The sequence below is a fragment of the Sarcophilus harrisii genome, chromosome 3 (genome assembly GCF_902635505.1).
Source record: "Sarcophilus harrisii chromosome 3, mSarHar1.11, whole genome shotgun sequence".
Lineage (NCBI taxonomy): Eukaryota > Metazoa > Chordata > Mammalia > Dasyuromorphia > Dasyuridae > Sarcophilus > Sarcophilus harrisii.
The window spans coordinates 600,862,304-600,884,809 of NC_045428.1; the positions used below are offsets into that span (position 1 = coordinate 600,862,304).

Genomic DNA, 22,506 nt, shown 5'->3' on the forward strand with positions numbered 1-22,506 from the left:
TAAAATTTCCCCTTATTAGCGCTTTGGCTGCATCCCACACATTTTGGTATGATGTCTCTGTCATTTTCTTGGGTGAAGTTATTAATTATGTCTGTGATTTGCTGTTTCACCCAATCATTCTTTAGTATGACATTGTTTAGTTTCCAATTATTTTTTGGTCTACTTTCCCCTGGCCTTTTATTGAATGTAATTTTCATTACATCGTGGTCTGAAAAGGATGCATTTACTATTTCTGCCTTACTGCATTTGTGTTTGAGGTTTTTATGTCCTAATATATGGTCAATTTTTGTATAGGTTCCATGAATGCTGAGAAGAAAGTGTACTCCTTTCTGTCTCCATTTAGTTTTCTCCAGAGATCTATCATAACTAACTTTTCTAGTATTCTATTTACTTCTTTATTTTGTGGTTTGATTTATCTAATTCTGAGAGTGCAAGGTTGAGGTCTCCTACTATTATACTTTTGCTGTCTATTTCTTCTTACAGCTCTCTTAATTTCTCTTTTAAGAATTTAGATATGCTACACCACTTGGTGCATATATGTTTAATATTGATATTGCTTCATTATCTATGGTACCATTACCAAGATATAGTTTCCTTCCTTATCTCTTTCAAATTAGATCAATTTTTGCTTTTGCTTAATCTGAGATCAGGATGGCTACTCCTGTTTTTACTTCACCTGAAGCATAGTAGATTGTGCTCCAACCTTTTACCTTCACTCTGTATGTATCGCCCGATTTTTGCTGATTGAAAAATAAATTTTGATTTAAAAAAGCATATCAGTGTTTCATTATATCTGCTTCTTGAGGGGTTTAGGGGTCCTGAGGCGAAGGCTGGGTCCCAGTACCTTGGATTTTGAAGGAGTAAGAGTGGTAGGCCTGGATGCTTCAGCCTGAAGCAAAGGTGAGTCTGCACATTGGCCCTTTATTCCTCATTCATTTTAAACCTAGGCTCAGAGCTGATTCTCCAGAGTTCCTGGCCTGGCCCACTTTTATTCTTCCCAAAGGGATTATTAAACATCCCCTTGTCTCTCTTCAGGACATCTGAATGAGCAGATTGATTTCCAGGGAGAAGGAGCCATACAACTGATCACTGTGTCTTTAGGACAGAGTGTGGCACATGTGCTCTCCAGGTAAACTGAGTCATTGGGGAACTAGTTGACGTTACTGGTCTCTGGGTAGATTATGCTTATCCAGGACAGGTGGATAGGGCTCAATAAGCAGACTCAGGCTTCCTAGTGGGTGGGTGGGGGACGGAGACACCTAGTCTAGGCCCTGGCATGCTAGGTCCTTCCAGATTGCCCTGGGCCTGGGACAGGCCCTCAGTACATCTGACAGTGTCTCTGTGGTGTTCTCTCCACTCCCCTAAATAAACTCAGTCTGTGCCCCATTGAGCTACCCCCCTTCCTTGACCCTGGTGCTCTGCCCTGTGCTATGTTGGGTCAGCCACATAGTGTGGATGTTGGCTGGCCTTGCAGACAGGTCACCCGGCCACACTTCTTTGGGTATTTGCCAGCCTCTATCTGCAGCTGGAGTTTCTTTGCATTCCTGGGAAGAGTGAAAAAGGGGGCCCCTCTATCCTCTGCATTTCCCTCCCCACACCCCTTAGGCTAGACAACCACAAAACCTCTGAACTGAAGATATCCCCTCCCAAACCATGGGAGACTGAGCCACCTGAGCCAATCTGTACTTGAATAAGAATCCCCACCATCACCCACGATGGTCCTCCGGCCCCTGCCCGGAGGCTTCCAGGAAGGGGGAATCCAGTCCAATTTTGGAGCGGTTACCATTTCCCTTATGTAACTAGAGTTTGGGCTGACTTCTTGCCTCTGAATTTCTCTGTATTCCTCCCATCTGGCAGGCTTGAGACAGGAAGTCCTTGTCATTCGTGCGGGGTGAGCTCCCAGGGAGCTGCCAAAACAAAGGGTTGTCCTAGCGAGGGCTGCTCCAATATAGAGCAGGGCACTGCTCCATGGGAAATGTGCCCAGAGGATGTGAGTAATGGTGCACCGAGCTAAAGGGAAGGAGAAGCTGGGATGGAGGAGGGGCAAGGTCCATCCAACGGGCCTGGGGGGAGCCCAGGGCAGTGGGATCAGGAGCAGTGGAAAGCCTCTTTCTAGTGGAAGTCACAGCTCATCTTGGAAATTGGGGAGATGCCTAATTGCTCTTTCTTTCCAGATGGCCTCCTTTTGGGGACGTATAGCTAAGGACTCAAGGTAATACCCGAAATGGCTGTGATCTCTGATGGGCCAGAAGTCCTGACCTTGCCACAAGAGCCAGGGGGTTGGGCAGTAATTGTGGTCTGAGCATGTGGTCCTTTGGCTCCTGTGAAAAGGAGAGGGAGAGAATAGGGGCTCAGTCATTTCCATAAAGTTATGAGAACAAATGATCTCCATCTTTACATAGACAACCATAGAGTCGATACCCTGCTCCAGTTTCCAAGGTACCCAAGAGTATGCTGGGAGTTGTATGGAATCCAGGCCAGTCTCTTGTCTCATGGGCAGGGGACATACAGAAAGTCAAAGGGGCCCACATGGGGACCTGCCAGGTGCCCTTCAAGACATCCAAGGAGATGCTCGGAGACTCACTTCTGTCCACTTGCTGGTCTGTTTACATGAGCCTATGGTGACTAACAGTGTGGCTCCACCACGAACCCTCTTGTTTGCTGCACCTCCCCCGTGGCTCCCAGACGACAAGCCTCCCTTCATTTCTCCCCAGCTCCCCTGACAGCCTCTGTCCATCCTCCCCCCACCCCGTGGCCCCCAGACAACACAGGCCACCTCATCTTCCCCCCATGCCCCAAGATGGAGCAGAGGTGCCGTCAGTCTGGGAGCGGGGAGGAAGATGGACAGACCTCCTTGGCTCCCAGACCACACAATAACCCCAACTTTTCCCCCCTTTAAAGGGGCCCAGATTCTTTTTCCTCATTTTCCTTTCTCCTACTGAAGGAGCCTCTTCAGAAAGGGACTAATCCCCCACCACTGCACTCACCTCGGATTGTCCGCGACCTCCCGGGGGGCTCCCAGATGGAGCACAATGCCCACAAAGGTCCTGCTGCCTCCACCTTCCCCATCTTTCCCTTGCTGTTGCTTCACTCCCCTTCCCCCCATCTCTGAATCATAGACCCAATAAATCTCAGAACCAAACAGGACCTCTGTGACATCATGTCCAATCCATAGTGCACCGGCTCCAGAAGCACTTAAATAGCATCTCATTTAGCCCCCATTTTACAGGTGGGGAAATTGAGGTGGACAGAAGCTAAGTCACTTGGCTGGGGTCTCGCAGCTGGGAAGTGGCAGAGCCTTTCCCTTTACAAGCCGAAAAGGAGCTTGGGGTGCCCCAAGGTCAGGGATAGAGGGGGACCCCCAAACCTAACTCCCCCACCCCAATTCCCTGTTTTGGGACCAACCCGAGTTTGGGTTCCCGTGTCCCAAATTTGAGGTTCCATACCCTTTGGGCCCAGAAGGGCATAGGATCCATAAAAGTTATTGGTTTGTTTTGGGGGTTTTCCCTCAAGGGGTTTTTTTTTTGGGAAAATTTTTGGGGTAGGCCCAATGTCCCAGGGTTCCCAGAGGGACAGTCCCCAAGACATAGGGGAGGGGGGGAGGTCTGGGTTGGCCCGGGTTCATTGGAACCCCCGGGGCCCTTTTCCCGGGGGGTCCTGTACCCTGCTTCCTAAAAGGGCTCCCGGGGGTCCGGGGTCCCACCCCCGTAAGTCCCGGATGCCCCCGGGTGTTTGGTTGTTTTTGGTGGGCTTTTGGGGAATGGTTGGGGCGGGCCCTAAAGGGAGGCAATGGTGGGAAAGCCCAACAAGGAAACGAGGTGGGGGGAGTTTTCCGGGATCCTTGTTTTGGGGTGGGGCTCCGGTTTCCGGGTTTGGTGAGGAGGTTTAAGGTGAGGAGGGGGTGGTGAGGGAAAGGGACAAAGAGGGAAAACGAGAAACAAAAAGGGGATGGGAGCAGGGGTGGGAAGGTAGGGATTGATGGGGCCAAGGGGAGGGGGGGTTGATAGAGGGTTAGTTTGGGGGAGGGCCCAAAGGGAGTTTTTGGACCCCGGGAAAAGAAAAGTGGCCGGAGGAAGGAGAAACGACATAGGGGTTATGGGCCCAAGAGGGACAGGAAGAGATGGGGGGTTTTTAAAAACCTCAGATGCCCCGTGAGGGGGCCCAATGACAATAGGGGGGGGGCGGTTTGGGATAAGGTTTTGGGGAGGGGTAAAGCCGTAAGGGCCCCCATAGGGGTGGGGGTGGGGTTTTGGGAACCCGGGGAAAAAGGGGACCTTTCTGGTGTTGGGTGGGCTGAAAAAAGGGGAGGAAAAATAAGAAGGGGAAACAAATTTTTCCCCCCCCCAAAAGGGGGAAAGGGGTTTTGGGAGGAAAGGCCCCCCTGCCCCGCCATCCTCCATGCCCCCCCCCAATCCCCTCCCCGAGGGCTTGGGGGAAAAGGAGCCCTGGGGCCCCAAACAGACCGCCCGAGAGAGCCCCACCCCCTGAGGAGGAAAAAAAAACGGAGAAAGCCCTGGGTCTGAGATCCGGGGCGGAGGGAGACCCAAAGGGCCCCCTTTCCGTACTCCTTCAAGCCCACTTCCCAAAGTTTGGGACTCTCCCGGGGGCCACCCATCACCCTTTCTCTTCGGGTCCCTCTGCCTCTCTTGCCTGCCCCCTCTTCTCTCTACACCCCCGAAATTTCCAAATTCTAGAACCCGACCCCCCCAAACCCCCCCCGGACCCCAGGTCAAAGCCCATCCGCCCCTCCTCACCCACCCTGGAACTAAAAGGCGGCCGGAATCCGGGGTCAGGCCCCCCCCGAAACCCCCACCCCCCCCCCCCAAGGGCCATAGAAACTGGGCTGCCTCCCCCTAGACCCGACTAAACCCCCATCCCACCCAACTCGGGAACGCGCCGCAAGCCCAGAACCCCTCCTGGGGGGGAAATCACTGGGGGGGGGCAAGCCGTGGGGTCGGGGGCCCAAGACGACCACGCCCACTCTCCATCCCAAGGCTTGCAGGGGCGGGGCCTCCGGAAGCACGCTCCGCCCCCTTGGAGCACGAGCCAATCATCGCCTTCTGACCCTTCCCGGACGGGGGAGGCGGGGGAGCTGGATGCCGCCCCCCGCCTGCCTGCTCGCGCTGGGCGGTCTGGTCTCCCACAGTCCGTCCCAAACTCCCGTGGGCGGTCACCCAGCCACCTGGCCTGACCCAGCAGGCTCCTCCAGGGAGCCCCCTTTCTAGCCTGGGGCCCGCGCCTGGGGGCCTGTGGCGGCTTTCTCCGCCCCCCGGGGGTCCCGCCCCCCCGGCCCCCGGCCCCCCCCCGCGGGACCTGCAGGGGCCCAGCTTTCCCTCCCGCCCCTCCCCCGGCATTTTCCCCCCCCCCCTTTTGCACAAGGGGCACCATTTCCCCCTCGAAACATCTCCAACCCCTTCCCCTTCCCAACTTCTCTCCCCACCTCAGGAGCTCCACCGGGCTTCCCATACGGAGAGGGGTCCCCCCAAAACCCCAAAACTCTGCAACTGGCCCCCCCCTCGACACAAACCCCCATACCCCCCCCTCCACTCTTTCCCCTCTCCCTCCCTTCCCCACTTCCTCAGGGCGTGCCCGGAGGAACCCCACACCCACGTCAGGGAAATTTTGGGTCTTGTTCCCAACGGGGCAAACCCCAAAACAAAAAACCACCCAACCCCAAAACCTAGGCAAAAAACAACAAAACCAAACATGGGGACTTGGGATCCTAAAAACCCCACCCCCCCCCTCCTAACCCACCCCCCTGGGATCCCTCTCCAATCCCCTCCCCCGGGCATTCTACCCTCCCACCTTTGAGGGAGAATGAACAGAGGGACCCACCAAGACCCACCCCTATCCAATCTTTCTTAGGTAACCCTCTTTTGGGTCTAGGAGGAACCGGACAACAACCCAAAAGGGCTTCTCACCCCATCCATCCCTCTCTCCCCCCCATCCCTTTTAGCGGGGAAAATCCCACCCCAAAACAGCAACCAAGAAAGGGAAAACGGAACCCTCAACTTTCAATACCAGGATCTACAAAATCTGGGTCAACCCCAGAATCTCCCACTCAGAAACTAAAACCCCAAGGAAATTAATCAAACCCAAAAAAAATATCAAAAAACTAATAAAACCCAAAAACCAACAAACCAACCCCAAAAACTGACACATCAAAATTCTAAAAACCCCTCCCGAAAGAAAAGCAAAAGGTTTAAACAAAAACCAAACCAAAACAGACTTAACCAGGAATAAAACCCCAAGGAAAGTTGGGACCTAAAAAACCAAAGGCCCAAGGGACCAGAGGAGGTTTTATTGTTCTGGATGGTCGTCTGTGTGTCTGTCCATGTTGTGTCTCTGTGTGTTTGTCTGTGTCTCTGTCCATATCTGTGTCTGTGTGTGTCTGTGTCTTGTGTCTGTACCTATATCTGTGTATCTGTGTCTATCGGTTTCTGTGTCTGTATCTTTGTCTGTGTCTGTGTGTGAGTTTGGGTCTGTTGCTGTATCTGTGTCGATGTCTGTACCTGTGTCTGTGTCTGTGTATGAGTTGGGTCTCTTGCTGTATTTGTCTTGGTTGCTGTGTCTGTGTCTGGGTCTGGGTCTGGGCTGGCGAAGCTGAGAGGAGGGAGACTGCGGATGCTTCCTCTTTGGGAATCTCCTCTGATGGCCTCCCTTTCTCTCTCTTTCAGTCTCTCCCTCCCTCCCACATTCAGCACCTGCTATTTTATAAAGCACCAAGCTCATTTCTGTTCACGTTTCCCTCACTAGATTGTAAACTCTTTGAGAGCGCGATTCCCCAAAGTCTCCTTGCAGCAAAGGGGCCAAACCTAAGGCTTTGGGACAATCTGATGAGAGGTGCCCTGGGCTGGGGGATCAGGAAAGGCTTCGTAAAGGAAGCTATGGTAAAGTTGGGGGGTTGAAGAAAGATCACACCATGAAAAATCACGAGAATTGTGGGGAAGGGGTATTGAGACCAGGAGAGCTAAAGTGACTTGGCCAGGCTCACACTAGAAGCAAGGATCTGAGGCAGGCTTTGAAGCCAAGTCCTTAGGACTACAGAACCAGCACTCCTCTTTCCAAACTTCTTCCCTCTAGAGCGGAAGGTTCAACAAGCAGAGAGAATTCTGGACTTCAGGGAATCTTGTTTTTACCGACATGGAGAGTCTGTCCATTGGTCAGAGCACGGAGACCTCAGTGGCTACAGCCATAGGCCTGCAATGTGAATGCACAGGAGTAGTGGGGAAAGACCAGAACCCAGAAAGAGAACCTTCTTATAGCTGGAGTGGAGAAGACAGGAAAAATTAGTTCAGGAAAGGGAACTCAAACAGACTGGAATGCAGGATGGGGAGAAAAAACAGCCCGGGTGGCAGAAGGGGCCATGAGAGGTCTTGGGCAGGGCAATAGGGAGATGAGGAGGACAGAATGGAGAGAAGAAATGGAATGACCAGGGAGAGCCTGAAGGCAGAGAGCCCTAGAAATCAAAGGCTATTTCAATTGTTTCACTTTGGAGTGGATTCAAGATTCAAGTGCAAAAAGAGCTCTTTACCATTTCCCTCAGTTCATAGTGCTTCCTCCTGTCAAAAAAACCAAACCCCAAAATTCTTTTTTTTTACATTGTGGGTCTCTGTTGTGTCTAATTCTTCATGACTCCCTTAGGGTTTCTTGGTAGAGATACTGGAGTGGTTTGCCATTTCCTTCTCCAGCTCACTTGGCAGTTGAACAACTGAGATAAACACTTAAAGTGACTTGCCCAGGTTACACAGCTACTAAAAGTCAGAGGCTGGATTTGAACTCAGTCAAGACGACTCTTGGTCCTAGCTACTTCCTCTCCTAGCTGACCCATGAGCCCTAGTAGAATAAAAAATTTTCTGGGGCAAGGACTGACCCTTTTGTTTTTTCTTTTTTTTTTTTGTCTATGATCCTTGATAACTAGACAGATATCGTGGTTTCATTTTCTAGCTCTTTTTTAGTTGCATACGCAGTTTGTTGCTCTATTCTTTCTCTCACCGATGAGTGAAATCAGAACTGATTAAGATTTGGAGCCCGTGGTGTCTCAGGGGTGACAGTGGGAGAGGAGTCAAGGCACTCCAAGGCAGGAGTGAGACGAAGTCTTGACTTGTGTGCCTCTCAGGATCTCCAAGTCTCTGTGTTCCCCGGGTCTTCTATCAGTAACACCCAAGTGAAGAGCATGGTGGATAAGGGCTGTCTCAGCCTCATCAAATATTTCCTTTTTGTCTTCAACGTCTTCTTCTTTGTGAGTTAAACCACCCCAACCCCTGCTTCCCAGCACCACCCCACCCACACCTCCTGTAGCCATGTCTGGTCCCCGACTCAACCCTCCCTGCCCCCTCAGGTCCTGGGCAGCCTTGTCTTCTGCTTTGGTCTCTGGATTCTCATCGACAAGAACAGCTTTGCCTCCTTCCTGGGTGAGGGAATCTCTAACTCAATCCTGACTGTCTTATCCCTTAACTCTGAGCTCCCACCCAGGGACACCTTCCTCGGGGACTAGAGCAGCGGTGGGGGGTGAATTAGAAGCTTCCTGTCTGACCATAGTCAAGTATATTCCCCTTCCTGAGTCCCTTTCCCCACTTACCAAAAGAGGGGGTTGGATTCTGGCTGTGTCCCTTCCGGGAGCCTCATCCAGGCCTCTTCGTCACCTCCCTCCCCCCAACTATTCTGCGGGTGTTTTGCAGGCCTGTCCTTTACACCGCTGAAGGTATGGTCCTATGTGCTCGCCACCTCCGGGGTTCTCACTGGCCTCCTGTCCCTCCTTGGCTGCCTTGGAGCCATCAAAGAGATCCGGTGCCTCCTTGGCCTTGTGAGTGGTCCTCCAATATTCCCTGGGACTCCACAAACTGGAGACACCCCTGAAAATCCTCTGAGACCCTCACCCTTGGATGGCCCCCAATTCCCCATGTCCTCGATCATGTCTCCTTAGGGACCTTCCAACCTCCCGAGCTGCTCTAGGGGCTCTCCCCTTCTTCTCCCAGCCCCCTTTCCCCTGACCCCTAGATGGAGGCCCTAATTCTGCCCCCTTTCCTTAGTACTTTGGTCTTCTGCTGCTCCTACTTGCTACCCAGATCACAATAGGAGTCCTCATCTACACCCAACATGGCCTGGTGAGTGAGCCCTGCCCGATGGCCGGGGAAATGTAAAAGACAGAGCAAAACAACAGCAGCAACAACAAAATCGGGGAGCTAGAGACTGAGTGAGAGAGAGGAACCCCCGCCGGAAAAACCGGCAGGAGGAAAGGAAGGGGCGAGGCCCAGAAAGGGGACACAGAAAGGGGCAAAGATGGCTGACAGGAACAAGAGAGAGGGCGAGGAGCAGACAGAAAGGAGCGGAGGCAGCCCCGAGAAAGGCGCCAGTCCAGAGAGACACAGAAAAGGGGGCACTCGGGGCAGGGGAAGTAGCCAAGAAGCAGCTGGGGGGGGCAGAAAAGGATGCTATGGGATAAAGGAGCAGATGGGGGACTTGAGAGGCCAGAGGGAGGCAGGGCCAGGTCAGTGAGACTGAGGAGGGGAGACGGGAGACAGAGCCCAGATCCCCCAGATCCGGAAGATCCGGTCTGTGTCTCTTCCCCCTTCTTGGGCCCAGCTGGAGCGCAAGGTGAAGGACATCGTGCTGGACGTAATCGACAATTACCACAAGTACCCGGACGCGTACAGCACGGCTGAGAACTGGGATTTTGTGCAGTTCCAGGTGGGAGCCCCGCTTCCCCATCTGTGCCCCCACAGCCCCCGCCACCCTATCACGCCCCTCCCACCCCCTGCTCCCTGGGCCCCGGGAGGCTCCCCGAGGAGCTTCTCTTCCCCTCCCTGACTCGCGCCCGTCTCCAGCTTCGCTGCTGCGGCTGGACCTCTCCCCAGGACTGGCTGCGGGCCTCCTCCCTCGAGTTCAACGGCTCCGCCCTCAGCGGCAGCGGGAGGGGCTCCCCCTCCTCGGCCCCGAGGGGCGCCCTGGAGCCGTCGGCGCAGCCGCCCGGGCCGCTTCAGCGAGTGCCCTGCTCCTGCCAGAACACTTCGGTGATGATCACATCGCAGGGCCTTGCGGAGTCCCCGAGAGCCAGCCCGCCGGCCGCGGGGCCCGGGGCCCGGGCCTCCGAGGTCTCTGCCCCGGGCATGCCCGTGATCCTGCCCCGCGTGGGCGGCCCCGGAACCCCGGCCCGACTGCGCTCGGGCGAGCTCTGCCTGACGTCCGCAGACAGCGGAGTCTACCAGGAGGTGAGGGCTTGGGGGGGCCGAGGGGGCGCTGCCGGGGGCCGGGGCTTGGTACCCAGGGGAGGGGCGGAGCTCTCCCGAGCTCGCTGACTCCCGGCCCGGCTCCCGCAGGGCTGCTCTCGGAGCATCTTCACGTGGCTGCACAACAACCTCATCTCCATCGTGGGCGTCAGCCTGGGCCTGGGGCTGCTCGAGGTGAGGAGCCAGTCACCAGGGGCCCCTGGGTACCCGCTCCCCGCTTCCCTCCTCCTCGCCTCTCCTGATGCCCGCTTCCCCCCCCCCCCCCCCAGTCTCCAAAAGGGGCTCAAGCCAAGCCACTCCTGGCGCCGGGAGGACCTTTTCCCGGTGTCCTCCCTCGCAAAGTCGCCTCTCCACCAGAGGCTTCCCGCTCCGTCCCAGGTCCGCCCTGCTGGCTTGCTCCCAGCAAGAGCGGGACCGGACGGCGGCCCCTCGGCCCCTGCCCGGTGGGCTGGAAAGCGCAGCCCCCAACTCTAGTCGAGGGACGCGGGGCGGTTTAGCCGGGGCAGCCCGACCCACCTATTCTCTCTTAGCGGAGGCATTCCCAGAGTGATCAAAGATGGGGGGCCGGGGGGGGGGCTGCGGTCAGATAACCCCAGCCGCGCTGCAGGCCAGTAACAAAGGGGCCCCTGCCCGGCCGGCTCCGGGGGGGCCGCTCCGAGCCTTCCCCGCGGGCTCCGCGGAAGCCGAGCCCGGCCCTGACTCGGGGAAGGGACGGGGCGGGGAGCGCTGGTGGTCACGGTGGGAGCCAGCCGAGCAGTGGGCGGGAAGGCGGCCCTTCTCCCCGGCGCCCAGACTGCTCGGGCACCGGCCAGATAAGCAGGCCCGGGGCCGAGCTGACGCGCGTGTCCCGTTGCAGGTGGCGGCGGTGGCGCTGACGCTGGTGCTGCTGCCCCACGCCCGGGCCTGGGGCTCCCGCTGCCAGGGGCTGGAGGGAGAGACATCTGCGTCGGGGGGGGTCGGGCACAGCGGTTCAGGGACGCCCTTGTCCAACCAGGGCACGCTATACGGGAGCGCTTCGTGGGGGTCCCAGCCCACCGTGGTGGGGTGCTGGCTGCCGCGGAAGCGTCTGACCTCCAGGCGGTCGTCCTTGTGGTCCGCCTGCCGGCTAGGAGGGTCCCCGAGCTGCGAATAAAGGACCAGCTCAGCCCCAGGACGGCGATCCCCTGCTTCTGTACCCGCCGGCCTCTGCGCCTCTGCCCCCCTCCCCCGCGAACGCTCGCCCCGTCCGTCCCCACCCTTGCCCCAGCCGCTGTCAGCTCCGCCTCTGACCCATGCGTGTCTCCTTCCTCTCTCCCTAGCTCGGGCTCATGTCGCTCTCGATGTTCCTCTGCAGGAACCTGGATCACGTCTACAACAAGCTCTCGCGATACTCTTAGACACCCTCCCCCTCCCCACCCACCTTACCCTATCTGGGACCCTGAGCCCTGCCTCCCCCCCTCCCATCCACTCTCCTCCAGGGGACCCGGAGTTCTCTCCCGACACGTCCTCTTCTCCCAGATTTCTTTCATCCTCCAGAACCCGGCACCTTGTTTCCTAGCAGTCCTCTCCCGCCTTGGGCCACCCAGGTCCTTCCCTTGAGCACCCTAGAACTATTGTCCCACCCCAGCCTTTCCCGAGGATTCTCCTGCATTTAGTCTTTGAGCCCTCCTCCCTCCACAATATTCACGCAGGGTCTGGAGGTGGTGACTAACAGTGTCCTCCTTTAACGATCAAAGTCTCTCCTTCTCCATCCCTGTCTCATCCGGCCTGGAGCCCTGATGTCGGAGCCCCCAAACCCTCCTCTCTACCACCTCCCTCTACTACCCCAGTGGCCTTTCCTCCAGCCTCCTTTTCTTTCCCCAGGGATTTTGGTGTCCACCATAAACCCCTATCTTCTTGCTCTGGACTTTTGTATCTTCTTCCTGGGTTCCTCAACATTCTGTCCCCATCCTTTTTTCCTGCCCTTGGGAAGACCTAGTATTTTATCCCCCATTCTCTTCTCTCTATTCTAGGATCTTCACTTTGTTGTGTCCTTCTGCCTTTGCTCCTTTTCTACTCTCAGGCACCCCATAATTTTCTCTCTCCCCTCTGCAGGGACACCATGCACTGACTGCCTTTTAATACCCTTTAACCCCCTGCCCAATTTGTTTCCTTCTTATCCTTCTCCTTTTTCAATTCCCTTTCTGCCGAATAAACCGTGAGCTCTGGGTAAGAAATAAAAATCATTTAATCTGCTGGTAAAATTGACTCTGTAAAGGAAGGTATTTGCTCCTGCCTGTCCTTAGAAGGGTCCATTTCCTGAGACAGGACTTCTCAATCCAAACTGGCAACCCCAATGGGAATCAGGAATGACTCCATCCCGGAGTCATTTGTACATGAAAGAACTTGATGGACTGGAATGCTGGGCAAAATCTGGTCAGAAGAAATGTGTTAAGAATAAATGTACCATGTATAGGACTACCTGCCATCTAGGGGAGGGGTGGGGGGAAGGAGGGGAAAAGTTGGAACAGAAGTTTTTGCCAGGGTCAATGTTGAAAAATTACCCAATGCCTATGTTTTGTCAATAAAAAGCTATAATAAAAAAAGAATAAATGTACTGGGGCAGCTAGATGGTGCAATGGATAGAGCTGCAGCCCTGAGTTCACATGTGGTGAACTTAACATTGCCTAGTTGTATGACCCTGGGCAAGTCACTTAACCCCAATTGCCTCCCCCAAAAAAAGATGTCAAAAGAATAAATGAACTTTCACTTGAGCTAAAAAAAAAAAAAAAAAAAAGTCAACATCAGAAAGATGAAATATGAGAGTACCTAGGCAGTAGTTTGAAAACAACCTGAGTTTTAAATAGTCCAAGATTTGGTATTGTCACTGGAGAAACTTAAAACAAAGAAAAACAAAACAAAAAAACCAAAACAACAACAACAACAACAACAAAAAACCCCTCAATTTCCGGACAGGGTGGAATGGCTATTCTCCACAAATCTCTCCAATGGTTCAAAAAAAAAAAAAAAAAAAAAAGCTACAAAAGGTAGAGGAAATTAAGCTGAATTCATATAAACAACACAGAAGGTAAAACATAAAATCACATCAGATGATTGTAAAACTTGAGCCTGGTGGGGAAAGGAGAAGACAGCACTAAAGACCATTCTCAGGGTGGGGAGGTGTGCATGTATGGCAAGAGAAAACTCATGGGTTTTATCTGAGCAGAGATTTACATGTCAGAAAATCACCTTTTCCAAGAAAAAGTTGTACCCTCTACATCTGCATTTCACCTGCAGGAGAAGAGGTATGATTTCCCATGGGCCAGCTTTACCGAGGCTGCTAGGGGAGATCAGGGTGTAGAACCAGCGGTTACCTGACCTTAGGTGTTTTGAGTCATTATCGTAAGAGTAGGGAATGGGGTTGGCCAGTTTGAACCCTGGTCACAGAGTGAATCCCACAACGTTGAACATTGCTTCCTTTGTTAATTGAGATTTCTGAGACACAACAGGAAAAAAACCTGTGCCTTTTCCCATCCCCACCCTCAAAATTATTCTTTTTCTAGCTTGCCTATAAATGTGAATATGTATATATCCTGTCCTCTGCTAATAGATAAGCAACTTGATTGAAAAGACCATTTATGCTTTCCATCCCCAATACCCAGGATAAGATTGACGAACACTTGGAGGATGATTGATTGATTGATAAGAAGGAAGGGGTTCTGATTTTGTATTCCAGAAACTCTGGTTGCTTGTTGTCCTGTGTTCTCAGAAAGGATCAAAATGATATCACCGTTAAGAGTCAAGAGTCTGCCTCCTGTTCTAACCTTAACCCTAACTCTAAATTCGCCTTTGACTCCAGAAACTCTACGTTCATAGGGAACATATAGAACAAAGAAGGAACAAAAACAAAAAGCAATAAGTAGAAGAAGAAAATTTAGAATCGATAAAAAATGAACAAGGCAAAAAAAAAAAAAAAAAAAAAGCTTCTTGGAAATGTGTCCTACAGAAGGTTACATAGGCAACCCTGGCTTTGAGCTTGCAACTTTTGCATCAAACTCTCCTCATTGGTTAAGAGATTGATAATATACTGACGACTTGCTTAAGAGGAGGAGTTGAGGCGACAGCTTGGGAGAAGATACATTTTCTACTTAAAGGATTCAAGAAAGGAAGCACCTGCTTCCAAAGTCTCTGTGGAGAGAGTTTTTAAGAAGCAAGAAAAGGCTTTGGGAAGGATTTAGATATATAGGGCAAATATAGGTTTCTCAACTGTGATTCCCTAGAGATTTGGGGGAATTTCCCATGCATGAGCTCAAGGACTCGGTTGAACTGAAATGCCCTGTTCCCACTGAGAAAGCTCATTCACTTGGTATTTTTTTTAAATTTTATTTCCCCCCATTATATGTAAAGATAATTTCTAGCATCCATTTTTACAAGATTTTGAGTTCCAAATTTTTTTCCTCCCTCCTCTTCCTAAAGTGGTCAGCAATTCAATGAGTGATGTATGTGCAGTCATGTAAAACATATTTCCATATTAGTCGGAATTGTGAAAGAAGAAATGGACCCAAAGAAAAAGACCATAAAAAGCTCTGAAACCATAAATCTTGTTTGTACAGAGCTGTTTGTGTGTTGTCTCCCCATTAGACTGCCAGAGAGCAGAGGCTGTCTTTTATTTTTCTTTATATGTTCAGTGCTTAACACATAGCAAGTGCTTAATAAATGCTTATTGACTGACATAGTAAAGAAACTTGTGCCAGGGTCAGAAAGTGCTCTTTTATGTGACCTGTTCATGCCGGGCCCTGGACACATTTGCCCATGTGTGGCTGTCCCTTGTCTCATTTCTTTCTGGATCTGATGCTCATCCCTCTGAATCCCTATGTGAGAGAGAGAGCTTAAGATGTATTGGCTCCCTTAGGGAATAGTAAGCTTGCCATTCCTAGTGATCAATAAAGCCCAGCTGTATTTCGAATCGTATGAAAGAATGCTCTATTGAGTAGAGAAACACAAATTAAGATAACTCTGACGTACCACTTCCCACCTCTCAGATTGGCTAAGATGACAGGAAAAGATGATGGCACAGGTTGGCGGGGATGTGAGAAACTTGGACACTGATACATTGTTGGTGGAGTTGTGAACTCATCCAACCATTCTGGAGAGCAATGTGGAACTATGCCCAAAGGGCTATCAAACTGCACACTCTTTGACTTAGTAGTGCCATTACGGGATCTATATCCCACAGAGATCATAAAAGAGGGGAAAAGACCTATATGTGCAAAAAATGTTTGCGGCAGCCCTTTTTGTAGTGAAGCAACTGGAAACTGAGTGGCTGCCCATCAATCGGGGAATGGCTGAATGAGTTATGGCATATGAAGGTAATGGAATAGTATTGTTCCATGAGCAATGACCAGCAGGATGAATACAGAGAGGCCTGGAGAGATTTACAGGAACTGATGCTGAGGGAAGGGAGCAGAACCATTGTCCACAGTAATAAGATTATGTCATTATCAGTTGTGATGGACTTGGCTCTTCTCAACAATAAGGTGGTGATTCAAGGCAATTCCAATGGACTTGAGATGGGAAATATCAAATACATATAGAGAAATATGGAGTCTGAATGTGAATGGATGTTGGAATCCTTTCAAAGTGTTAAGTCATTAGAGTTGATGGAGACAATAATTATCTAATTTAGCCTGGTTCAGTATGATTGATCTGATCCTATAAGGAGATGTTATGGGCCAGAACTTGAAACAAGATACTAAGTAGAACTGATAGAAACAATGCTTGTGTTCACACCTTTAGAGAGCTCATATAAGCAAGAAGCCCTTAGGGCCAGAGAGCACTCTGGGAGGAAACCCATAATCCCACTCTCAGATCCCATAATCCCACTCTCAGAGGAGTCAACCTTTGAGATAGCATAAAAACAGCTGAGCTCAGTCAGCAGAGTTCAGTTGAAAAGATTGAGAGTGGAGCGTCCTTCAGTTCGGAGAGGAGCTCTCTCTCAGAGGCGCAGTCAGATTCATTCACTTCACCATGGTCTTGGGCTCCTGCACTTCCCCCACTGAGATCAAGGCTGGTCTGAAAGGCTCTCCAGAAAGCTGCCCAGCCCCAGGCAAGGAGACAAGGGATTCATTCCAACTCTGACTTTGGTGCTGGCTGGAGACATTTGGAGTTGAGCTAGAAGAGTCAGATCCACTCCATCTTCCACCTTTGTGCTGTATGGAGGCAGAAGAAAACAGAGGCAAAGGACAAGCTGCAAGAGCTCTCTGAACCAAGGAAAGCTGAGGCCTCTATTAAAGCTACCCGGGCCCAAGGAAGGAGAAAATAAACATTTGCATTTTATCAGCTGGCTGCATTTGGGGTGATTATTGATCTGAGCTGATACTAGGGCTACCTCCCCAAGAAACCTGCTCCCAGAGAGAACCTTCTTATAATAAAAAAGAAGAGACCACCACAGATGGAAGCATAGTATATTCACCTTTTTGTTTGTTTCCTTGTGTTTCCCTCCTGCCTTGGTCTGATTTGTCTTGCCCAGCATGACAAATAAGGAAATATATTTAAAGGATTGTACATATTTAACCTATATCAGATCTCTTGCTATCATAGGGAAGGGGAAGAGCAATAGAGGGAGAAAATTTTTTTTCTTTTATTTATTTTTTAATAATTATAACTTTTTATTGACAGAACGCATGCCTGGGTCATTTTTTACATTATCCCTTGCACTCACTTCTGTTCTGACTTTTCCCCTCCTCCCTCCACCCCCTTCCCCAGATGGCAAGCAGTCCTATACAAGTTAAATATGTCACAGTATATCCTAGATATAATATATGTGGGCAGAACCAAACAGTTCTCTTGTTGCACAGGAAGAATTGGATTCAGAAGGTAAAAATAACCTGGGAAGAAAAACAAAAATGCAAACAGTTCACACTCATTTCCCAGTATTCTTTCTTTGGGTGTAGCTGCTTCTGTCCATCATTGATCAATTGAAATGCGTTAGATCTTCTCTGTCAAAAAAAAATCCACTTCCATCAGAATACATCCTCATACAGTATCGTTGTTGAGGTATATAATGATCTCCTGGTTCTGCTCATTTCACTCTGCATCAGTTCATGTAAGTCTCTCCAGGCCTTCCTGTATTCATCCTGCTGCTCATTTCTTACAGAACAATAATATTCCATAACATTCATATACCACAATTTACCCAACCATTCTCCAATTGATGGCATCCATTCATTTTCCAGTTTCTGGCTACTACAAACAGGGCTGCCATAAACATTTTGGCCCATACAGGTCCTTTCCCTTTTTAGTATCTCCTTGGGGTATAAGCTCCAGTAGAAACACTGCTGGATCAAAGGGTATGCACAGTTTGATAACTTTTGGCATAGTTCCAGATTGCTCTCCAGAATGGTTGGATTCATTCACAACTCCACTAACAATGCATCAGTGTCCCCGTTTTTGTGCATCCCTCCAACAATCATCATTATTTTTTCCTGTCAACTTAGCCAATCTGTGTAGTGGTGTCTTAATTTGCATTGGAGAAAATTTGTCAACACAAAGTCTTTTAAATGTATGTGGAAAACTATCTTTACATGTATTTGGAAAATTAAAAACTATTGAGAAAAGAGGGGAAAAAGATGACCAGGCTGTAAGATCAGCCATTGTCAGGTGTGTTGTAAAGATCCGACTTCAGATCCTGGTTCAATCTTAAAGCCCCTGAGGTCCTTTCCAGAACTGGAATTTGGGGGAGGGACAAAGGATGTGACATTGTACCTACTTTGGAGAATTCAGTGCCCGTCAAGTCACAGCAAACAGGAAGCTCCTATTGTCTACAGGGCACTCTGGACAAATAAACCTGAGTCTGTGGTTGTACTGGTATAGGGAACCCTCAGGTGAGAAAACAACGGATGCAGGTGAAAATCTCCCCTGCAAATGAAGAGTCTTGGAGAGTCATCTAGATCCCAGCTTCTTAAAGTGAGGTCCCAGAGTTGTCTAGATCCCAGCTTCTTAGAGAAGTGAGGTTCTAGAACCATCTAAATCCTGGCTTCTTAAAGTGAGGTCCCAGAGTTGTCTAAATCCCAGCTTTTTAGAGAAGTGAGATTCTAGTCATGTAGATACCAGCTTCCTAGAGAAGCCAGGTTTAGAGTCATCCAAATCCCAGCATCTTAAATAAGATTCTAGAGTTGCCTGAATCCCAGCACCTTAAAGTGAGGTTCTACAGTCCTCTAGAGCCCAGCTTCTTATTAAAGAGTGATTCTGCACCTCACACGGGATCTCATAATCAATCGTGTTTGATGTGTATGCCTATTTTTTATACCTGCATACCGGGAGTCACCAAAAACTCGGGGGAAAAAAGTGTAAGAAACCCTGTTCTAGAGCACCGAGAGGTAAATGACTTGTTCAGGGTCCCAGGATGTGTCGGGATCAGCTTTGGGAATCGAGGCCTTCCCGCCTCGGCTCCCTACCCCCTGTGCAAGCTGTCTCTCAGGCACAGCATCCTTCCAGGATCAGGGAACAGTTGGCCGCTCCGGGAGTGGAGGGGGCCCTTTTAGGAATGAAGGGAGGGCGCTCCTGCCTTCTCTGTGACGGCCCCGGGCCTCTTGTGACCTCAGTTCAGTCGGGGTGGGGCCAGTGCCCATTCCCTCGCGCCCCCTCAGCACACAGTCAGCCGTCTTCGGTACCGCGCAAGGAGACCGGGTCTGAGAGAGACAAGGGCCTGGGGGGACAGGCCGACCGGGTCCTTGAGAAAGCGGAGCGAGGCGGTGACAGGGTACGGAGGCAGGAGCGGGCCGGGGCCTGCGAGTTCCTCCCAGGGGGCGCAGCTGCGGGGCCGCTGGACACAACCCTTGGGTCTCTGAAGGGACTGGGCTTCGGTGGGACGGGCCGGCGGCCGGGGAGCCCAGGTCCTGGCGGGGCGGCACAGGGGAGGTGGTCTTGGAGGATCTGGCTCTAGGAGGCTCTGGACTGGAGGCCGGGAGGCCGGTGGGCGCCCCGGGGTTAGGAGGACGCGGGAGCGCCTAGATTCAGGAGGGCCTGGGCCGCCGGAGCTCGGAGGACTGAAGCTAAAGGGCCGGCCCGGGCCTGCTCCGGTCCCCACCGTAGTTTAGGACGCCCCGGCCCCGACACTGCGCAGAGCCCAGCCCTGGCGGGGGATGGAGGCCGGCTCGCGGCCCGCGCGGGGTCCCCTGCAGCAAGTTCTCTGAGAGCCCGGCCCGGGCGGGAGGGGCCCGAGGCGCGGCACGGGCCGGGGCGGTTGTGCGGGGGACGCGGCAGTTCTCCGGGTCGGCAGCCCGCCTCTGTGGGGCCGCTCGCACTCGAGGGTCCCAGGGCCCCGGAGACACACCCGGTTGGGAAAGAGAAGGGGTCTCGCCTGGGGAGGGGCGGGGGCCTGCTTGCGGAGGCGGGGCTTCTGACCTCCGCCCCTCTCCCACGCTCAGGCCCCGCCCCGCCATGTGGCCGCAGCCCCCACTGCTGCTGCTGCTCCTGCTCCTGGCAGCTACCCCCGAGGACCGAGCTGCCCCCGTCTCCGTCCCGGAGCGTGCCCACGGACACAGCCACGCCCCCGGGGGTCCCGACACTTCCGAGGGCCCGGAGCTGGGTTCCATGGGCCTGCTGGGTATCCACAGCCTCCTCCGCAGCCTCAACCGCCTCCTGCTTCGGGTGAGCCTCGGGGGGCCACTGGCGGGGGACAGAGCCCGGCAACGAGCGCCGGCGAAACATTCCCCGCCCCCCCGGGCTCTGACAGGGTCCGACACCGAGGGAAGGGTCGGGGAGCAGGAGGACAAAGGCATGGGTCTGCAGGGATGAGGGCGAAATTGTGAGGCAGGGATGAGGGAAAGGGATGGGGGACGGAGGAGGAAAAGTGGGAGTCGAGAAGAGGGGGACCGAACAAAAATGACTTGGTCCCACAACAAAGGAGGCTGGGCGGGGTGGGGAAGGGAGATAAAGATGGGAGGAGCGAGGGCCTGGGGCTCAGAAATAGAGAGAGGGGCAAGACAGGAAGGACTGGGTAGGGAAGCGCAGAAAGGCCTGAGTTTGAAGAGGGAGCATGGCAGGGGAGCTCATGAGGGATTGAGCAAGCCCGGTCCCCATATTCCTTTCTGGATTCCCTTCCACCCGCCCTTGGCTTTCCCTCTTCCTCTCCCGCTTGGCTGGGGCTCTCCCAGGAGGATCTGCTTCAGGGTGTGGACAGCCTCATGTCACCTTCGGTGGATTTTAGAAGCCTCCCAGCCAATTACCATAATGAGGACCAGAAACAACGTCACTTGGGTAACAGCACTGTCTACAGCCACCACCAGATAGACAAGGTCAGCCTCCTTGACCTCCTCAGCCTCCCAATTCCATGGCCCTGCCTCCAGTCAGCCAACCACCTCTGGCCCCAAATCTGGTGGATTCTCTTTGACGTCCCCAGTACTGGCAATAGCCCAGAAAGAAACTCGGTGATGGGCAGGAGAGGCGTCGGTGACGGGAGTGGGGTTCATTCTGCTGCCCCCCAATACTCTACACGTACCCACACAGGTGACTGATAATCGGACCGGAGATGTAATGATTTCAGAGAAGGTGGTGGCTGCAATTGAGCCTTCAGAAGGGAATGTGGAGGATGACTGGAAGGTCAGAGACATTTCTGTTGCCCAGTACATTTCAGTGTTGGACCCTTCCAAGGAAAGAGGATGAAAAGGGCCGGGGCTTGGGGGATTGGGGAGGGCTGAAATGGTGCCTTTGAGCACAGGAGAGCAAGACTAAGAAACAAGTTCCTGCTGTTCTTCCCTTGTCCTTGCTTCTGTAAGCAGGGATGAGACGGAAAGAAATGGAGTGAGGCAGGAGGGAAAGGAGATGAGACCTCTTCCTATGGAAGAGTGAATGGAGATCAAGTCCAAGGCCAAGGCCTCCAGGGAGGCCCCCTCGCCATGGATGCATGGTGCAGCTGATGGGCCCAGGAGCAGTAGGTGATGGAGAAGGGAGAGGGAAGGAGGAAGCTAAGAGTTAGCCACAAGAGTAGTGAGTTCACAAGCCAGGAAGTCTCCCGCCAAAGGCTGAGTCTGTTTTTCAAGATGATGTCTTGGAGGATTCCCATTCAGGCAGAGAAGTCCCTTTGAAGTCAGAGACCTTGTGGTTCTGTGATTCTAGGTGCCTGAGGATGAAGAGAATGAGCCATCCCAGACTCTCCCTAGCACTGGACTGAGCGGCTTCCACGGCGATACCCAGCCCAAAGTGTCCTTCTGGATTGTCAGGCTGCCCCATCAGCTGGCCCGGGCCGAGAGCAGGGCCGGAAGCCGCTGGCTCAGTGAGAAGCGCCATCGGCTTCAGGCTATCCGGGACGGGCTTCGGGAGGGAGCCCACGAGGAGGTCCCCTTGCGCCTCCGCTCTGTGCCTCGCCGGGCCCATTTCCTCTACCTCCTAAGGCCCCCCCGGCAGCTGTAGGCCCTGGGGTTGGCAGAGAGGCAGGCTGAGGGCAGTAGCAGAGATGAGAGGTGAGGATGCTTGCATCAGTCCCTCAGTCCCCTTGGAAATAAATAAAGTTCTGTCCTCAAAGAAAATGGCATCGAGGCTTCATCTCCTGCCAGGCTCTGCCTTGGCAAGGCTTTCCTTGGGGGCTTCTCTGTGCCCCTTCTCTCCCAGGGCATCAATGCAGACGAGTAAAGAAAGCTCTTGGCTTAGGAACCAAGAGCCTCGGCTTCCCCCCACCCCAGTGCCTCTCTGCTTCTGCTTCCTCACTGGTGCAGGTACCATGCGGATGGCAAGAGCCACAGGCTTTAAATCACCCGTCAGAGGCCCCTTTCTAAGATTCTGTCTCTTTTTTTTATCTTGTGTCTGGTGTTGATGGGAAATTGGTTGTCCTAGCTTCAGGGTTAGAAAAGTGTCACCTAAAGGAGCAAAAAGGAGGAAAAGTTTGGTTTTCAGCCCTGACTCGCTCCTGCCTTTGCAATGCATCTCTCCGGAAGGTGCCTGTGTCACCAAACTGGAAGTGTCTGCAAAGCTTGCAAATGTGAGCCCTGTGGACGTCTTGTTGGCCAGCTGTCAGGCCCCGGGACAGCCAGGGCTGGAAGCCTTTATTCACAGAACTGGTTTTACCGACGGCCGGGGGTGCGGTGGGGGGTGCAAGGGCTGCTGGGGCGCCATAACTGGCTTGGCCGCCGGTGCCGCTCGCGGCTGGCTCCCGCAGCCCCGCCCTCCCGCAGCCCCCGCCGCTCCCGCAGCTCCCGCAGCCCCCGCCGCTCCCGCAGCCGCCCCCGCAGCTCCCGCCCCTCCCGCAGCCCCCGCCCCCGCAGCCGCCCCCGCAGCTCCCGGCTACCCCGCTGGTGGGTTCCCGCGGACCAGGGTCACCCAT

General features: G+C 53.0%; 2 protein-coding genes across 2 annotated transcripts; both read left to right on the forward strand.

Moving 5' to 3' along the window:
• Positions 1–7,671: 7,671 nt before the first annotated feature.
• On the forward strand, positions 7,672–12,451 carry CD37 (CD37 molecule). The gene is made up of 8 exons (XM_031963442.1): positions 7,672–8,242; positions 8,342–8,414; positions 8,682–8,806; positions 9,033–9,107; positions 9,586–9,690; positions 9,828–10,211; positions 10,320–10,403; positions 11,528–12,451. Exons 1-8 carry the CDS (start codon positions 8,177–8,179, stop codon positions 11,603–11,605), a joined length of 990 nt encoding a protein of 329 aa, XP_031819302.1. The 5' UTR covers positions 7,672–8,176; the 3' UTR covers positions 11,606–12,451.
• A 6,357-nt stretch (positions 12,452–18,808) lies between these two features.
• DKKL1 (dickkopf like acrosomal protein 1) lies at positions 18,809–21,710 on the forward strand. Its single transcript, XM_031963443.1, has 5 exons — positions 18,809–18,948; positions 19,616–19,838; positions 20,345–20,485; positions 20,697–20,789; positions 21,306–21,710. The coding sequence occupies exons 2-5, from the start codon at positions 19,629–19,631 to the stop codon at positions 21,597–21,599; spliced, it is 738 nt and encodes a 245-aa protein (XP_031819303.1). The 5' UTR covers positions 18,809–18,948; positions 19,616–19,628; the 3' UTR covers positions 21,600–21,710.
• The last annotated feature ends 796 nt before the right edge of the window (positions 21,711–22,506 follow it).

Bases quoted from the DNA above. Each gene is read 5' to 3' on its own strand.
- CD37 (XM_031963442.1), top strand. From the start codon at position 8,177: ATGGTGGATAAGGGCTGTCTCAGCCTCATCAAATATTTCCTTTTTGTC. The intron at 8,415-8,681 runs GTGAGGGAATCT...GGTGTTTTGCAG, and splicing joins CAGCTTTGCCTCCTTCCTGG to GCCTGTCCTTTACACCGCTG. The intron at 10,404-11,527 runs GTGAGGAGCCAG...CTCTCTCCCTAG, and splicing joins TGGGCCTGGGGCTGCTCGAG to CTCGGGCTCATGTCGCTCTC.
- DKKL1 (XM_031963443.1), top strand. From the start codon at position 19,629: ATGTGGCCGCAGCCCCCACTGCTGCTGCTGCTCCTGCTCCTGGCAGCT. The intron at 19,839-20,344 runs GTGAGCCTCGGG...GGGCTCTCCCAG, and splicing joins TCAACCGCCTCCTGCTTCGG to GAGGATCTGCTTCAGGGTGT. The intron at 20,486-20,696 runs GTCAGCCTCCTT...GTACCCACACAG, and splicing joins GCCACCACCAGATAGACAAG to GTGACTGATAATCGGACCGG.